Raw genomic sequence first — 17,418 nt, 5'->3', positions numbered from 1 at the left:
TGGCCGGAGACAAGAAAACAATGTCACCCACTCATCAGCGAGTACTGGAACCACCGTGACGAGATCACAGAGGCTGATGGGATCCTTCTGAAGGGTGAGAAAATAATCATTCCACACAAGCTCAGACCCTACATGCTAAAATGCATACACACAGGACATTTTGGAGTAGAAAAGAGCAAACACAGGGCAAGGGACGTAATGTTTTGGCCAGGCATGAGTCAACAGATCGAGGAAACAGTCCTAAAGTGTGACATATGCCAAACACACCGTAGTGCCAACACTAAAGAACCCATGCTCTCACATGACATCCCAGAGACCCCGTGGGAGACTGTAGCAACAGATCTATTCACATGGAACTCTGAGAACTACATTGTCATATGTGACTACCTCAGCAGGTACTTTGAAATAGAACGCCTGCACAACATCACTACAGCCGCTGTCATTCACAAGATGAAGGCAGTGTTTTCAAGACAAGGAATTGCACGTAAAGTCATTTCTGACAACGGGCCATGCTATAACTCACATGAGTTCAAGCTGTTTGCAGAGTCATGGGGCTTCCAGCACGTCACTTCGAGCCCGCATTACCCGCAGTGCAACGGCCTTGCCGAAAAGACTGTTCAAACCGCAAAGCGGATCCTCACCAAGGCCAAAGAGGACAAGAAAGATCCATACCTCAGCTTTCTGGAGTATAGGAACACACCAGTCGACGGACTCAAATCCCCAGCCCAGATCCTGATGAGCCGCAGACTGCGTTCCATCCTGCCCACGACGACTCAACAACTTCGACCTCAGGTGACCCCCGAGGCCACTGTACGTGCAAGGAGAGAGAACTGCCAGCAGCGCCAGAAACAGCACTACAACAGATCTACCAGACCTCTGTCAACTCTGCACGCCGGAGCGCCCATCCGTTTCCAGCAGGGAGATGGCACATGGAAACCAGCGACAGTCATCCGACCAGCTGAGACCCCACGGAGCTACCACATCCAGACCGGTGATGGACAGTCATACAGGCGCAACCGACGGCATCTGCTAGACAACCATGCACCCATCACGCAGCAACCAGAGATCAGCGAGGACGACCCGGTCACTGCACGAGAAGACCCACCTCACCCTGGTTCTGTCAGTGAACCTGCTCACACTGACCCTTGTCAACGCACAAGGTATGGACGTATCGTTAAGCCGAGGCAAGTCCTTGACTTATAATTGATTGTAAAGGGTGTAGGCGGATCGCTGCCCTGAAATGAAAAAAAAAAAAAAAGAGAGAAAAGAAAAAAGAATTGTACAACATACCGTGATTTAATGTGTTCATAAGAAAAGAAAAGAAACTGATTTGTTCATCTGTTTGAACTACTTGTTCGCTAGTATTATTGTTTCCAGAAGAAGCACACTTAAATACTGCAGCACCTTTCAGTATACTGAAGTTATATTTCTGCACTGAAGTTATTTGCACTGCCAAGGATTTTACAGTATACTGTGTGTGAATTGAATATTGTGTAATTTGAGTGCCTTATTTTTCTGCATGTCATTTGATGCTCTGCACATCTTATTTTCTTGTTAAAGGGAGATGTAATGTTTGGTACTGCTTAAACCTTTATTGTGAAGGTCACTATTACCACTGCTGGAAGCAGGATGCTTTTATGCTGACAAGCACTAGACCGGAAGTCAGATAATGCCGGTACTGTAACCGAGACGGTGATAATAAACAAGAGCTCCCGTGCTAAGCTAAGAAGATGAAGTGTACCTGTGTCCATTATTATACAGATTAGGCTATAGTACATATTGTGTATAGTCTACCACAACAAATGGCACACTGAAAACGGCCGTCAAAAGACGTCATTGGCACTCAATGAGTTAATGAGTCATCCGAGCCGGGGCGGATGGTGTTTGTGTTTACGCGAACACTTGTTTGTGTGCCGACGCTATCACCAGTGAGGACGCTGACTCATGCGCTCCCCAGAGAGCAGTCTAAACGTGTGACATGTTCTGGTTGAGACCTCAGCCCTTGTTCAGAGAGGAGCCGGGGTCCCTGCTGGGAGATTGCAACAAACGTAGATGTCAGTGCAATGTAGCGATGTATCTCTGCCAGCAGCCACAGAGGCCCTGGTAAACACTCACAGTAGAGATACCAACGCAGAGCCTTCCAGTGACTTCTCGCCTGCCTATCCCAGGTTGTTTGATATGAAGCCGATTAGTGTGGGTAGCCATTCCAGCTCCTGGTCCCCAGAGAGAGTTAAAGCCTTTTTTTGTTTACTCTCTGAGACCGTCTATTCGTCGCTGTTCCCTTGGGAGTCCTGTCTCTTATTTTATGATTTCCTGATAACTTCCCATGGGGTCACTAAGGAAGCTTAAAGCTGCCCAGCTGCCTGCTGAATTTTACATCAGGGAGCGAGTGGAGAGGAGGAGATTATAAAAAAGGCAGTCATCTAGAGATAATGAAGAGAAGCAAAATGCCAGCTCTGGGCGCTGAGGGAATTGGAGAGGTGTTATAGACATTTTGATTTTGTGTTATTGTAATACAGTATATAACATTTGCATTGCAGTAGTCTGGAACAAAGGAAAAATACCCCAGGATCCTCAAGTTTGGGTAAATAATCAACTTATTTACACAAAGCACCTGCTACATTCTAAATACATTCAAGGACAGACAGACGGATACACACACCTGCTCTGATAGAGTTCTAATCAGACAGACGTAAAGCATTGGCCAACTTTTACTTGCAGGAAGAATATAGAAAACTGAGAACATTTAACTAGACTGGTATTGAATTCTTTCAATGTACACATATTGAACAGTAGTGTGTGTGTGTGTGTGTGTGTGTGTGTGTGTGTGTGTGTGTGTGTGTGTGTGTGTGTGTGTGTGTGTGTGTGTGTGTGTGTGTGTGTGTGTGCGCTCGCGCGGGGCGCGCACGTTGTGTGTACGTGCACACGTGCGCGTGTGGGTGCATGTGTGTGTGTGTACAGTTAAAGTATTGAAGATTAGCCTAGTTTCAAGATTAAATATTTGTATTGTTACATCATGCAAGTATACAGGCTCTTGAAGCAACAAAACAAAATAAAAAATAGCGATAAAATAGTAATAGTAATAATGATAAATAATAAACTAAGTTAGTTTCATATGGATAGTAATGGCAGTTGTCTATTTTCCCTGTAAAAGTAAAAACTGGGCTGAAGCATTAAACAGTGTGTTTAATTCTACCAGAACAAGTTGTTACAAGACAAGACTGTGTTGGCTGTGTTTCAGCCATTTACCACAACAACCACTACATTATGACTGCATAAAAAAACACTGCATTGTAATTGTAAAATCAATACCTCATTTCCTACAATGGGTTCAGCAGCTATTGTGTTGCAAGTCTGCGCGCTTGTGTGTTGGCTGTGAAGGACACGGAGGTCTCCAATCCCTCATTTGGACATAAAGGGGCTTTTCAAAGTCAAAGGACCCCAATCTGTCCTCGGGTGACTCCCTAGACTATTGCTATTGCCTTTAGCAACCATCCTGACAGTGGAAAGCCCACATGGCCAAATAACACCACTTTATGTGTGTGACTGTGTGTACAGTACAACATTAACCTGTACAGGGCAAGACGCCGGCCACATGCTGATTCCATGGCATCTTGACAAAAAAAAACGTACAAAACAAACAAAGACAGGTGCTGGATCAGAATTAAGAGGTACAGCGTTGCAGCTCAAAAAAGTGCCTTTGAAGATTAAAAATCGTTTTAACAGGAGCCACTTCGTTTGCATTTTTTTCAGTCTCAATTTTAGGCATGCCATCTTACCTTCACCACGGTGACCATGCCGTCGTTGGAGACCGGGTCGGTGCGGATGGTGAAGTGTCCGGTGGGGTCTCCACTGATGATCCGGTACACAGCGTTCCAGTTGGGCGAGTGAGGCTGGTCGGCATCGATCACAGTCAGGTTAGCCACTGCCACGTCCACCCTGTTCTCTGGAACCTCACCTGTAAACTGACGGGGGATGGGAGAGAGAGAGAGAGAGAGAGAGGAGAATGTTAGCCTGCACCACAATGGTGCTTCAATCCGTCTTTATCTTGGCTGGCCTTCTGGGATCTTTCACGAGCCATTTGAGGACGACAATTTCTACAAAGTGCCACTGAGTGCCTTTCACCTCCATGTTCATTTTTCTTTGCAATACAACAAGCCCACTCTCACTTCCCTTCCTTTTGGGTTTGCAGTTATAGCAAGCATTAAGCTTGCTATAACTGCAAACCCTCATTAAAGGAGTAGTTCACTCAAAACATTTCTTATTTTGTATCAATTACACACCCCATGAAGCCTTGAATTCAGGGAGATTTTTTTCATTTTCGTCACATTCATAAGCCAATAATTTGATGAACAGGGATGACCGGCAGAGTCTATCCGGTAGGAGACTCAATTGAGTCTTAGGAATGTGACAAAAACATCTCCATGAATTTGAGGTTTCATGGCGTGTGTAATTGATAGAAAATAAGTCATTTTTGGGGGGAACTACTCCTTTAAGAGGCCACAATTTCAATTCAGTAAAAAAGCATGCACGCACATACGCACACGAGCACACACACAGATAGAGAGAAAGAGAGAGAGAGTGGGAGAGAGAGAGAGAGAGAGAGAGAGAGAGAGAGAGAGAGAGAGAGAGAGAGAGAGAGAGAGAGAGAGAGAGGGGGGGGGGGGGTTCTGTTCCAGTACCAATGGCTCCCCATGTTGATTTCCCCTCCATTCTCTATTGCCATCCTAGAGAGCAATAATATTCCATTGTGTTAAAAGGTATTAAGGCAGAGGAGGATGGAATGTGTGGTGACAGACAGAGAGGGCTGCAGTGACAGAGGCTCAAGCAGCTGTGTAAGTCTGTATGAGAGGTTTGAAGATGTTCTCCTGCTCTACAGACACATGTGCTTTGTCCTGATAAGCCTGATGAAGAGTGAAGCTCTGTCTGTCGTCTGTCTGTTCTGGTGGGATTGATCAAAGCTATCCAGACTCAGGGGATTAAAGCAGAGAGAGAGAGAGAGAGAGAGAGAGAGAGAGAGAGAGAGAGAGAGAGAGAGAGAGAGAGAGAGAGAGAGAGAGAGAGAGAGAGACAGAGACAGAGAGATAGACAGACAGACAGACAGACAGACAGACAGACAGACAGACAGACAGACAGACAGACAGACAGACAGACAGACAGACAGACAGACAGACATGCACCCACCCCAGAAACATGTCCATCAAACCCGGCACGCTCTAGACGCCATGTTGTCAACAGGCGTGAAAGAGTTACTGAGCTGCTTATTTGAGTGAAGGATATAAAATAGCAAAGCCCCCTGACCAAACACTCCACCAGACCATAATACCCTGTCTGGCATCCCTCAACATCAGGCCAGCAAACAGCCCACGGCAGCGGGCAGATTAGGTGTGCAGTGTGCGCGCGCGCGCGTGTGTGTGTGTGTGTGTGTGTGTGTGCATGTGCGTGTGCGTGTGCGTGTGTGTGTTGTGGCTCAGGGCATCCCTGTAAATAACTTTTTCCTCCACGGCACCCCTGAATTACATTGTTTACTCTACAGCACCTTCCATTTCATATGGTACGGTACGTAATTATGTAAATCATCCCCCCTAAGATACAGTATGTCACGGAGAAAACTTGAGAGAATATCCGTTTCTGTTATGACAGTTTGAAAATAACTTTATACTTGACGTTTAACCACTTGAAGCCGAGCATCCCTATTCTGGGGGGAACACCAAATACACTGCAACTCACTCACCCCAAGTATAAAGTGCTTAAACTGAAGCGATATTGATGAATTCCAAATATTCCGTGGCACCCCTAGACTGGCGTCATGGCATAGCCTGATAATCAGCCTGAAGCTGCGTGGAGCTTCAGTCTGAAATTGGCTCCAGTGTCTGCGATTACAAGGGGGAGGGGATTCGAATTTCCCTAAACCAATCACAAGAGATCCACGGATCCGCCTACATCTGATGTCATCGCACAGCTTGCTTTAGCAGATATTCGCTGATTGGCTTGTTGTTAGACCCACCCCCACCTCCGACTCTCCTTGGACGGTACTTTTTGTACCGAATACATCCTAGGTTCACATTACAACAGCAGACCAAGAGGGGCAGTCCACTCAGAGAGTGGGCGGGGTCTATGGTCTGGAACCAGGCTAGTCATGGCACCCATTTCGAGAAACCCTGTTGTACACGTCCACTGCACTAAGCTCTGTGGCTTAGTGCAGCGGTTGAAATTACCTGCAGAGCACGGACAGCCCCGCCCCGCCCCCGCCTGCCTCCCCCTCCAGACTTTGCGTTAATATAATGAAGCCTTTAGGGGCTAGTTAAGGCCGGCTTACATTCTATGTGATTAACACAGGAGAGAACAGCACAGCTCTGTTATTATTAATAAACTAGTTTAAAGCCTCAACTCGGGACTTATTTGAATGAGTATAATGACCTTTTAACCAATCTGTATGCTAGAGTCTGTTAATATAATATAAGTAAATTATTACATCTGCTGCAGGTGCTCTTCCTGTTCTTCCACTGAGACATAACCTGGTGACAGTTAGGACACCTGCTGGTTGATAATGTCAATAAAGTTATTTGAAGCAGATGGTGCACCAGATTGGACCCTAGATGAGCAGCCATCTCATGTCTGTCTGTCTGTCTGTCTGTCTGTCTGTCTGTCTGTCTGTCTGTCTGTCTGTCTGTGTCTCTCTCTCTCTCTCTCTCTCTCTCTCGGCTTCTTTAATCTCACAACGTTGGAAACCTTATGTCTCTGTGCCTTTGACTGGTACCAGTTAAAACATATTGCTTTCACTCTAACCTGACACTGGTTCAGGAGTTGTTAATAATGAACCAGGTGTGGGACCTCGTTCATTGGAGACTCAGATTCTCTGATATTCGCTCTTTCTGCGATATCGTGTCTCTCAGGATGGAACAAAGGCGAGGAGGAGATCAGGCTCTTTCACGGTGACTGGCACGGGACGCAGCGTTCGACAAAACACTTCATGCCAGCGCAGCCACCCACCTGTCACTGTGTTGGCACTTGGCAGTGGAGGAACTAGTGGAGGAGGTAGAGGGGGAGATGAGAAGAGAGAGAACATGCGACAAGGAACCTCATCACGGGGACGTTGTGGAGATGACATGTACTGTAGGAACGAGGCCAAGGCACAGCGGTGGTGCTACCTACTGTAGTGCACAGGCATTCCCTCCTGACTGCATGGGTTTCACACACAACAACAACATCCTACTACTCCATTCATCCGTTCAACCATCCCTGTATCCCTTCATCCCTCTCCCTTCAGCTCCCATCCGTCCATTCTTACATCACTCTCTCCGGACTCTCAATACTGTACATCCCTTCTACAGTATATCACATTTAAATCCATATTGTATTTGGTGTGGTCTTACCTATCTGTCTGTCTGTCTGTCTGTCTGTCCACCCCCCCCCCCCCCCACACACACACACACACACACACACACACACACACACACACAAACAAACTGCCGCCTTGAAAAATGGGTCAGCTTCTAATAGGGATGATGAAATGTTAATCATCAACATTAATGACAAATCCCCCAAGCTTTCTATTTGTGGGACACTTTGATAGTGTAGATGTATGGGGTTGCTGCAAACAGTACATATTTGCATAATGGCCCTGCGTTCTCAACAAAATGTTTTTTATGTTACCCCACTGCTAAACTGGATGATTGATGAGAGGAGCGGGTGAAAAGTGCTCAGCTCATCACAGCTCCAAGTCCTCCACTAAAGTTCATCATCAATATCCATGATTGCATTAACTTGTTTCCGTGGCAATGATGGAAATGCACTTAAACACACCGAAATACAGTTAGAGAATACCAATCTATTACTGGCCACTGTCATCCAGCTGTTGTGACAAGAGAATCCTAATGGAGATGAGGGTGAGGGTGGTGGGGGTGGTGAGTCAAGAAAGACTTCTGATTTACAACGATCCATGGCTGTGATTTACTGCTACTCCAACCAACTGCTCCTAGAATAAAACAATCCATTCATTCTCATCTCCTCTTCCCATCATTCTCTCATCACTTTTTCTTCCCTTTCCTCTTCTTCAGCATCACTTGGGGGGGGCTCCCCCACAAATCAACTCTTCTCTTTAAACACTTTTTTGGAGTTCTCACCTCCTCCTTCACGCTAATGCTAATCTGTTAGCGCTTCCTAGAGCTAGGCCTACTGCAGGTATAGGTACTGCCACAGCTGCTGTGATCACAGTTGCAGTGCTAAGCATCTTATCTACCCAGGAGGCCTATCCACACACACACACACGCACACGCACACACACACACACACACACACACACACACACACACACACACACACACACACACACAGTAATATTGATGCCTAAAGCGAAACAGACACCTGGATGTAGAGAGACTCTTCATCATACCATTAAGCTACAATGTATCCTGGGATACAGGACACGCGAACCTGCCTTGTCGCTTATGCTTCTGCCCCTCTAGCTATAAATAATACAAACTACTTCCATCCCTGTGGCCCTTTGATGTTATACTACACAACATTCCATTGTTGTCCGACACACCAGCAAATGGAGAAATAGAGACAGAGACAGCCAGGTCTAGAGACAGCATCACAGACAGTGAGACAGGGGGCTTGGATTGAGTGCTAGTGAGAGAGTAATGTTTGGACAGCACTAATTCCTTCCACTTAATTCCTTCAGTGTTCACTGTTGCCGAGATGCATTGAATCATTCCATACATTACTTTCCTCTTTGATTCTTACCTCCGTCTTCACAATGACCTTCTGCAATGTAATCACTCCTGTAAACATCATTACCACCGTGATAATCATCATTAACGATGTGCTGGCCTGTTTTCTTGTTGATTAAAGTCGGTCTGGTTTAATCCGTGTCTGCCTGTGTTTGTGTATACGTGCGTGCCTGCATGTATATGTTCCATCACTTGTATTTTCACTCCCTACTCCTCTCTTTATCTGTCCACTTGTCAACCCCCCTCCCCCCCATCATTCCATCCATCATTCACACTTTACTTCCCTTTGTCTCTCTTTAGGCCCCTCCCTCACCACCTCACTAGTTCCCTCATTTCCTTCCCTTCACTCACGGTTCTGGAGGTGAGCATGGGGGGATTGTCGTTGATGTCGGAGACCATTATGATCGCTGTGGCCGTGTTGGAGAGACCAAAGTTCAGGTTGCCCTCCATATCCGTCGCCTGCACGATGATGGTGTACTGGGACACTTTCTGTGGGAGAGAAAGAGAGCACACGAAGCACCACGTGAGTCATCATCAGCAGAAAACAGCAGGCTTGGCTCCTACCCACCAAACCAGTCAACAGCCGAGAACCTGAATGCAGAGGAAAAACAACAGCTTGTGTAGGAGCTCTCCGTGGTCCTGGTGTCAACACGACAACAGCTTGTATGGGAGCTGTCCTTGGTGCTGGTGTCAACACAGTATCAACCAGGGAAAGTCTATCAGGTCATTCAGATACCGCCACGTAGAAACAGCTAGATTAAGTGGTAGAACCCTGCACACGATTGTTTTCTTAGTCCCGCTTCCCTTCTGCTGGATTTCTGACGATTCCATCAATTTGTGTTAACTTGTGTTGGTTAGATGATCATGAAAGGCTTAAATTAAACATTTTTGGCACATTCTTTATGTAAGGTCATTACTGAATGTTATGTTTGCATGAAACAGAGTTTGTAAAACTCTGTTTTTTATTATATTGTACACCTTTGCAATGTAGTGTCTTGTAAGTCCATGTGGAATGGGCAGTCGGTACCAACAGCATAGTTCATGGCATTAAAATCAATCAATCAATCAATCAATCAGTCAGTCTACCCCCCCCCCCCCAATTTGTTTAAAATAAAATAAAAAAGAATAATAAAAAACAAGAGAGAAAGACTCAGCACTGTCTGAGATCGGCTGCACAGACACACCCCGCCGAGTGTGTCAAGACAGATGATACGTATTCAGTGTCTCTGTTGGACAGATGTGAGGACAATGATCCGTCTGACAGAGATTAATGGAGTATTGGTGACACAATAATATGAGACACTGACAAATGCGGTTCCATTTTCGGGGACAACACGGCGTCACTTCGGTGGGGCCGCTGAAATGCCGCCGCTGTGCGCGTTTGTAGAGTTGTACAAGTGCTGTGTGCTGCTGTGATACAGAATGTCCACCCCCCCCCCACACACACCCCCCCCCTCTCTCTCTCTCTCTCTCTCTCCCACTTACTGTCCCGGGGTGTGGTTAATGGGCTGCAGCAAGGACAAGGTACAGAAGCTGCCTTTCGGGATAATGCATCTCGTCAGTAGGATTCTCAATTACACTCCCAGCATCTCTCTCACCTGCTAATTACTGAGTAAATATCCCAATTAGGCCGTGACTCCACATCAGTAGGATCAGACAGCCCTCCTCTCGGCTCCGTCTCAGCTCCAAACAAGACGACATGCATGACTCCAGCCCTGCATGAGGGTACACCTCATTAACACTCACACTCGCAAGTATGCATGGCACGTACAAATGCGCGCGCGCAGCGCGCACACACACACACACACACACACACACACACACACACACACACACACACACACACACACACACACACACACACACACACACACACACACACACACACACACACACTCTCCTGTACTGTATTTTCATGTCTTGTTTAAAAAGCGAGCCGTTAGAAGCATGCATGGACATGCCATCAGTGCATGTACACACAGCGCTCTCGCTAATTAAAGAGCCTGTAAACAGGAAATGCCCTGTTTTGGGCATTTCCTGCTGAGAGCAAGGGCCAAACGACTCACTTTCAGTGATGTCATCAGTGTCACTGATGGCATAATTCCTAACTACACCGGTCTTCTGCCAAGGTACATCAGTCTTCTGCCAAGGTGTCTATGCTATAGCCTACCACCCCCCCATACAGCCCTTAGCAGAAAAACTACAGCTTATTTTTCATGATTTTAAATACTTAACAATTCTTCTTTGTGATTCAAATTGGGCTGGGTGGTTTATAACATATTATTATGTGGTCTGACAACATTTGAATACATAATACTGCTTATGGGCAGGGTACTTCCTGTTAACAGGGTCTTTAAACAAGGGAGTAATTATGAAGAGCTCTTCTGAACCTCTCAGCACAGTGACAACACCACAACGCTCTAACAGACCTTCGGAGTCCTTCAGCAGCAAAGTAGCACAGGACATCAGGAGACCGAGGGAGAGACAGGGATTTGGACAAAGTCAAGGACAGTGGAGGGTACTCGGAACAGCAAGGGACAAAGCTGACAAGAGCAGGCCCATCAGCAGTGAACATGTGTGTTCTAACAGTTACACTAGTACCCCCCCACACACACACACACACACCAAAGCCACACACACAAACCTTTAAACGTTAAATTAAAGCAGGCCAGAGACACGACACAACCTGCTCTGTAGGACTCACTGTTAAGTACTATGTACTTATGTATTTATGCACTCTGCCATGTCTGTCATGTATTCTCTGACAAACCTGGCAACAGAAAACATCCAGATGTTTATTCCTGAGCTAGAGAGTCTGTCTGAGTGTCTGTCTGAGTGTCTGTCTGTCTGTATTTTATGTGTAGTATAGGTATGTTCGTCATGTAATGATACCAAAAACTCACAAAACGATAATATCACGATAGCAAGTCGCACAGCCAACCAGTAGAGGATATGTCAGATTGAGGCTTCAACCTTTGCTTTTATGAAATATCTGAGACCATTAGGGTTTTAAGGAAGATGCTTCTGAACATACATTTACAATTAAGAAATAGAACAAGTATTCTAATATCTAATACTATTTGAACTTAAACAAATTACAACTTTAATCTATGTTGATTTCAAAGCTCTGATACAGAGCTTGACTAATGGCTGAATTATACTTCATTACGCACGCCGGTGTCTCGCACCAGACATAGCAGACCTACAAGTGGGTGTGTGTGTGTACTGTAAGTGGGTTGCTGAGATAATGGTAGAGGGAGTTTATTCTCACAGTAGGAACGTCTGTCAGTGGAGACAGTTTAGGGAGATGATCTGTCAGAGTCATTTCTTTACAGAGTCGTTGTTAGCACATCTCTGTGGACCATGTCATATGAGAATAAACACATTTGAATCTTGTCAGCTCTATAAACATGGTGACCACGGATGGAGGCAATTTAATAAAGAAAAAAGATGAGCTGTGTTTGTGTGTTAACAAATGGCCACCGAGCGCCACATCTCTAAAGAATAAACAAAGTGGTTTGCACAATAATAAATATCAAATACCTGTTGGAATTGTAAACACAAATGTTACAAATGTCACCGTTTGTTGCCAAAACGTCCACCAAATAAGGCACAAATTAGTATCCCAAGCCAGACAACTATTCAACAATCTTTGAATACTACATTGCTATTAATAGTATGTAACTTGCTCCCTGAAAGCAGCACACAGGAAGCTGCTGTCATTTCTGTAAGAAAGGAAAAAGTATTTTTATACCTTTCAAATATATCCTCCTATAATTTGACAAACCTCTGTCATGGACGGTGGTGAGGCCAAAATTGCTCTGCCCAGTTCTCCACAGCGGCTGGAGCAATTGATCCGAAATTGCACACAGCCATTGACCATTCACCAAATCTCAGCTGTTTATTCACGTTTTTATGTAATCAACTGTACACAACTGACACAGCCCTGGATAGGCAACCGGCCTGCACCCCGAGACTTTTCTAGTTGCTGTTGTGATGATTATGTTTGTTCATTGATGCAGTGCTGCTGAGTCTGAGCTACTCTTACAATGTGATTTTATGTTTGTTTTTATGTTGCGATTCACTGCTCTTCAGAGGCAAAATAAAGTTGAACTTGAAGTCATGAACTTGAACATTGAATATGGTGCCGTGCTACACAGGTGGGCAATGAAAGCGGCCTCTCTGGTTAATGGCTAGCAGTTGCTTAGCAACACATTATATAGAGAGCTAAATTAAGTCTTCATCAAAACTTAACTCAGTGTTTAATTCAAAATATGCTGTGAATTAAACAAAACATTTAACTTCTATTTGTCACAGTTCGGGCTTCGCCTCTCCTCCGGCCCCGCCCCCCCCTCTCGTCACTAACTTTGTGCCTGTTGTGAGTCGGTTTTGAGCCTTTGTAGTCCGCGGCTCTCGCGGCTGGTGGCCCTTGTGCCTAATGACTTTACTTTATTAATCCTTCCCAGCCGGTGCCCTGTGTTCGGACATTCTGTCACGATGAGCTGACGAACAAACAAGGTAGGACCCAAATGCAGGACACAGACACAGATGTAACGGGAAACAAGGACTTTACTGAATAAACACAGGAAACAATACGAGCAGGAACGAAAACCAGAACCCTCAGACACAGAGGGAAAACACACAGGACAGAGGTACAGGTAGCACACCATAAACAATACAATGTCCGAACACAGGGCACCGGCTGGGAAGGATTAATAAAGTAAAGTCATTAGGCACAAGGGCCACCAGCCGCGAGAGCCGCGGACTACAAAGGCTCAAAACCGACTCACAACAGGCACAAAGTTAGTGACGAGAGGGGGGGGGCGGGGCCGGAGGAGAGGCGAAGCCCGAACTGTGACAATATTAAAACAATAGAACACTTGAGTCATGTTTTATATTAAATATCAATGCTTTGATGTGATCTTATTTACTTTAACACACAACCTCAAGTGTTATATTGGTTAAATATACCACAGACGAGAACAGAACTGACCTCACGATCGAGACCTGCCGCCACAGTCACGATGTCTCCGGTCTCACTGTTGATGGTGAACATGTTGGGGATAGGGCTGTGTGGCGTCTGGGACAGAATCCGGTAGCGCACCATGCCATTGGCCGTGGTGTTGTCATCGGCATCGAACGCTGACATGTGCATGACATATGTACCTATATGGAAGAGGGGGAAAATCTTTCAAAATCAGCTAATCGTGATCATGTCTTTGCCTCCAGGGTCCCCGGACTCTGGAACGACCTGCCTGAGGATATTGGAGAAGCAACATCAGCGTAATCTTTTAAATCACTTCTCACACACCATGTTTGTGTTAGATAGGTTTAATCAATCGATGCTTTGATTGTTTCTATTCCTTTATTACTCTATTGTGTGCTATATGTTTATTGTAGTGTTATTTAATGAGGTGTTCCGTAACTCCAAAACACTTTGTTTGTTTTGAAAGGTGTCATCTCGTCAGATAGTGATGTAGCCACATCTGTGGTCACGAAAGATTAGGACAAGTGCTATATGCACAATTAATAAAGTGTATCATTATGATGAATATGTCTGGGTACATATTTGCGCAATGCACAGAGTAACCCTCCGCCCATTCATGAGTGCAAAAATCTTTGTGCTGTTTCTTTGTAACTCTGTGACAAATCTCTGTCTGTTATCCATGGACAACTCTGTCTGTCTCAGTCTCTCTCCGCCCACTGAGTTGGAGGCCAGGCTAATTGCCAGAGATAGTGATATCATGCCAGTGACAGCCTCTGTCCAAGGATAATTGTAACCGCAGCGCCCATTTCAAACTTCATTATATTTCAAAGGAACATTTGTCAATGACTCGGCGAGAGGGAGCCGTCTAAAGGACTCTCTCTGGGACGAGGAGGAGCATTGGAGCATTGGATCAAGAATAGAGAGGAGCTGCACATTTGGTTTGATTCCAAGTTGAAACACTCTGAATCTTTTATCCATCTTTTTTTTCTAAAGATAGAGGGATCACGAGAGAGAGAGAGAGAGAGAGAGAGAGAGAGAGAGAGAGAGAGAGAGAGAGAGAGAGAGAGAGAGAGAGAGAGAAGGGAGGGTTTGGAATCTCAGCACGTCACACATCGCCTGGGTAATTTCATTAAACTGCTCTCTTCGGGGATTTAATGAGGACCCTTTGTACGGGCGTCCTGCGCTGTGCCTGCTGGGATTATGTCCCCTTAATGACTCTTTACAGTTTTTCCACAATGTCTTTGATATTAATTTCAGAGCCTTGAGGTCATTTTTCAAAACCTTGGATACAATCTTCACGACAGATAATCAAAAGTTCCATATTTCAAAACTCTTTAAGGACTTTTTTCAATTGCTTGGATACAGTAAACAGAAACCAGAGATAATCCATGCACTGAATTAAATAACGTGCACATTTTGGCACATAACATCAAAGTATTAGTGTTTAAAAATAAAATAGACACATGATACAACTTTCTTTTCATCCTATATTAAAATTGCCTAGAGGCTCAACCAACGGTGGGTGAGTGGGTGGCCGGGCGGACAGGCGGACGGTGGGCGGACGTCACAAACGTAACATCGGGACCTGCGAGGCGCACCATTGCTCCAATCCGCACCAAATTTGGCACCAACACTGGTTTAACTCCAGTTCTCAGCATGCTACCAGGAAGTGGTCGTAGACCCCTACCTCCCTAACACAAGGTCGCACAGGTATGACAGTGGACCTGGGTGCTGCAAGTGCATCGCTGCTCGGCAGCAGTGTAATAGCAGTGAACACATTCACTGCCAGGTACTATGCATCCGCTTCATCCACTGGTGCCAACGTTTTTTTGCCTTGTTTTGACGATCTTTGGTGAGCCGCAGAAGCCACGACGTGCACGCGGATGTAAACAATTCGTTTTTGAATTGACGTAGATCTACGTCAATGGTGGTCAACGGTTGGATCTGAAAGGACGTAGATCTACGTCCTTGGCAGGGAATGTGTTAACACTTCAAATGGCCATACTTCGGTGACCATTGCTCTTATCAGCGCAACATAGGACTTGGTTTGAAGGCCTATGCGGCCTGGAAATCTAGTTACATAAAATGCCTCAAACTACTACTTACTCCTATATGTAAAATATGTATACATGTATGTACACAATGTACGTACCTACGCATGTATGTCTCTCCTTATTTTTCCCAAAAGTTGAGTTTTTGCCCAATGTACTGTAGATGACTGATGTCATATTGATGACGTGAGAGTACTCAAGCAATGCATTGTGATTGTTGTATATATCGACTATTTTCAGTGAGCGACACGACCAAGTACAAATCAGGCATAAAACGAAAGAAATAAAGAACAAAAAGAAAAACTACTCAGACACTATCTCCATTTCACACATGAGGTTAGACATAAAATGAGCCAGCGGTGCTGTAGTGTTGATTTGTGGATTCATTATTTAGCCATCATCCCTCCTTCCATCCATCCACATTACTGTATGTGATTACCTGGCTTGGAGCCTTCGTCCACAGATCCGTTGTAGACCTGGTTCTTGAACTCAGGTCTGTTGTCGTTCATGTCAATGACATAGATGTAGAGGTCTATGGGGTTCTCCACCTGGTTCCCATTCATGTCCACAGCATGGGCTCGTAGCTGGACACACACACACACACACGCGCACGCACACACAGACACACACACACACACACACACACACACACACACACACACACACACACACACACACACACACACACACACACACACACACACACACACACACACACACACACACACACACACACACACACACACACAGGGAGTCGGAGGTTAGATGAGAGTAATAATGTACTGGATACACTGTATTTATGTCTCTTTCAAGTGTTTAAGGATTTAAGTTGACGTGTGAGTTTGCACTGGCAGTATTGGAGACACCACACTGACCACAGCACAATCAAATGTTAAGTAAACATTTGCAAGGGTTTTTAACAACAAATAAACCTTTTATGACATTCAATGAACGATATATCAATGTGGCACTCAGACCGACCCCTCTATTATAAACATAGCTTGTGTAACAGAGCCTCCAGTATCGTGTTGTTTTCTCTATAGCTGATTCAATTCTGGCAGTGGTTTGAAAACTATACAGAACTTATACTCATCTTCTTGTCAATGTGTTTAATCATGAAAAAAAGGGGGGAAGAAAAAGCTCAATGTAAACTTGGTATTGTACCCAAACTGTTTTGCCTTTAAAAAGGCTGGGTGTGTGTTGCTGCATCACAGTTTGGGCTCTCGGTCCAAAATGCTTGTATAGTTTGTTTGAAAGAGAATCCTAAAATCTCTCAACCTCCTGACTTCACAAACACAGTCAGTCTGTCCATCAGAAATTCTGCTCTGCTCTGCCCAGATCAATAGGATCACCAACTAGGATTTCACACAAAGTTCGGACATGAAATTGAGGTCAATGTAAGTAAAAGAACATGTCCAGAACTCTTTCCAACTGATGACATCTGAAAGAGTTTCTTTCTTTTCTTAAAGAGGCAGAACATTGTGTTGATATGAAGATATGAATGGATTATCTGGAAAATGTATACACATTTGTGGTTTGTTTGCACAAGCCAAGAGCAAGGATGTAACTAATAAAAAAGAGAAAAGAAAAATAAATGCATTTCTTTGTTCTCTCTGGAGGTACTGTGCTTCACCTTATCAGCTAT

At 45.0% G+C, this 17,418-nt stretch overlaps 1 protein-coding gene across 1 annotated transcript in view; it reads right to left on the bottom strand.

Annotated features, from left to right (window-relative positions):
* The window catches only part of LOC308096599 (cadherin-4-like), a gene marked incomplete at its 5' end in the record, with an annotated part of 152,173 nt that overhangs the window by 33,924 nt on the left and 100,831 nt on the right, over nt 1-17,418 (bottom strand). Inside the window, 4 exons of the mRNA XM_080444014.1 lie at nt 3,780-3,965; nt 9,087-9,224; nt 13,729-13,901; nt 16,213-16,357. Of these exons, the coding sequence (XP_080300140.1) occupies nt 3,780-3,965; nt 9,087-9,224; nt 13,729-13,901; nt 16,213-16,357 (642 nt within the window). The remainder of the gene's footprint in view (nt 1-3,779; nt 3,966-9,086; nt 9,225-13,728; nt 13,902-16,212; nt 16,358-17,418) is intronic.

The sequence above is a fragment of the Gymnoscopelus braueri genome (genome assembly GCF_963280865.1).
Source record: "Gymnoscopelus braueri genome assembly, chromosome: 12".
NCBI lineage: Eukaryota > Metazoa > Chordata > Actinopteri > Myctophiformes > Myctophidae > Gymnoscopelus > Gymnoscopelus braueri.
This window is presented reverse-complemented; position numbering and strand designations above follow the sequence as displayed.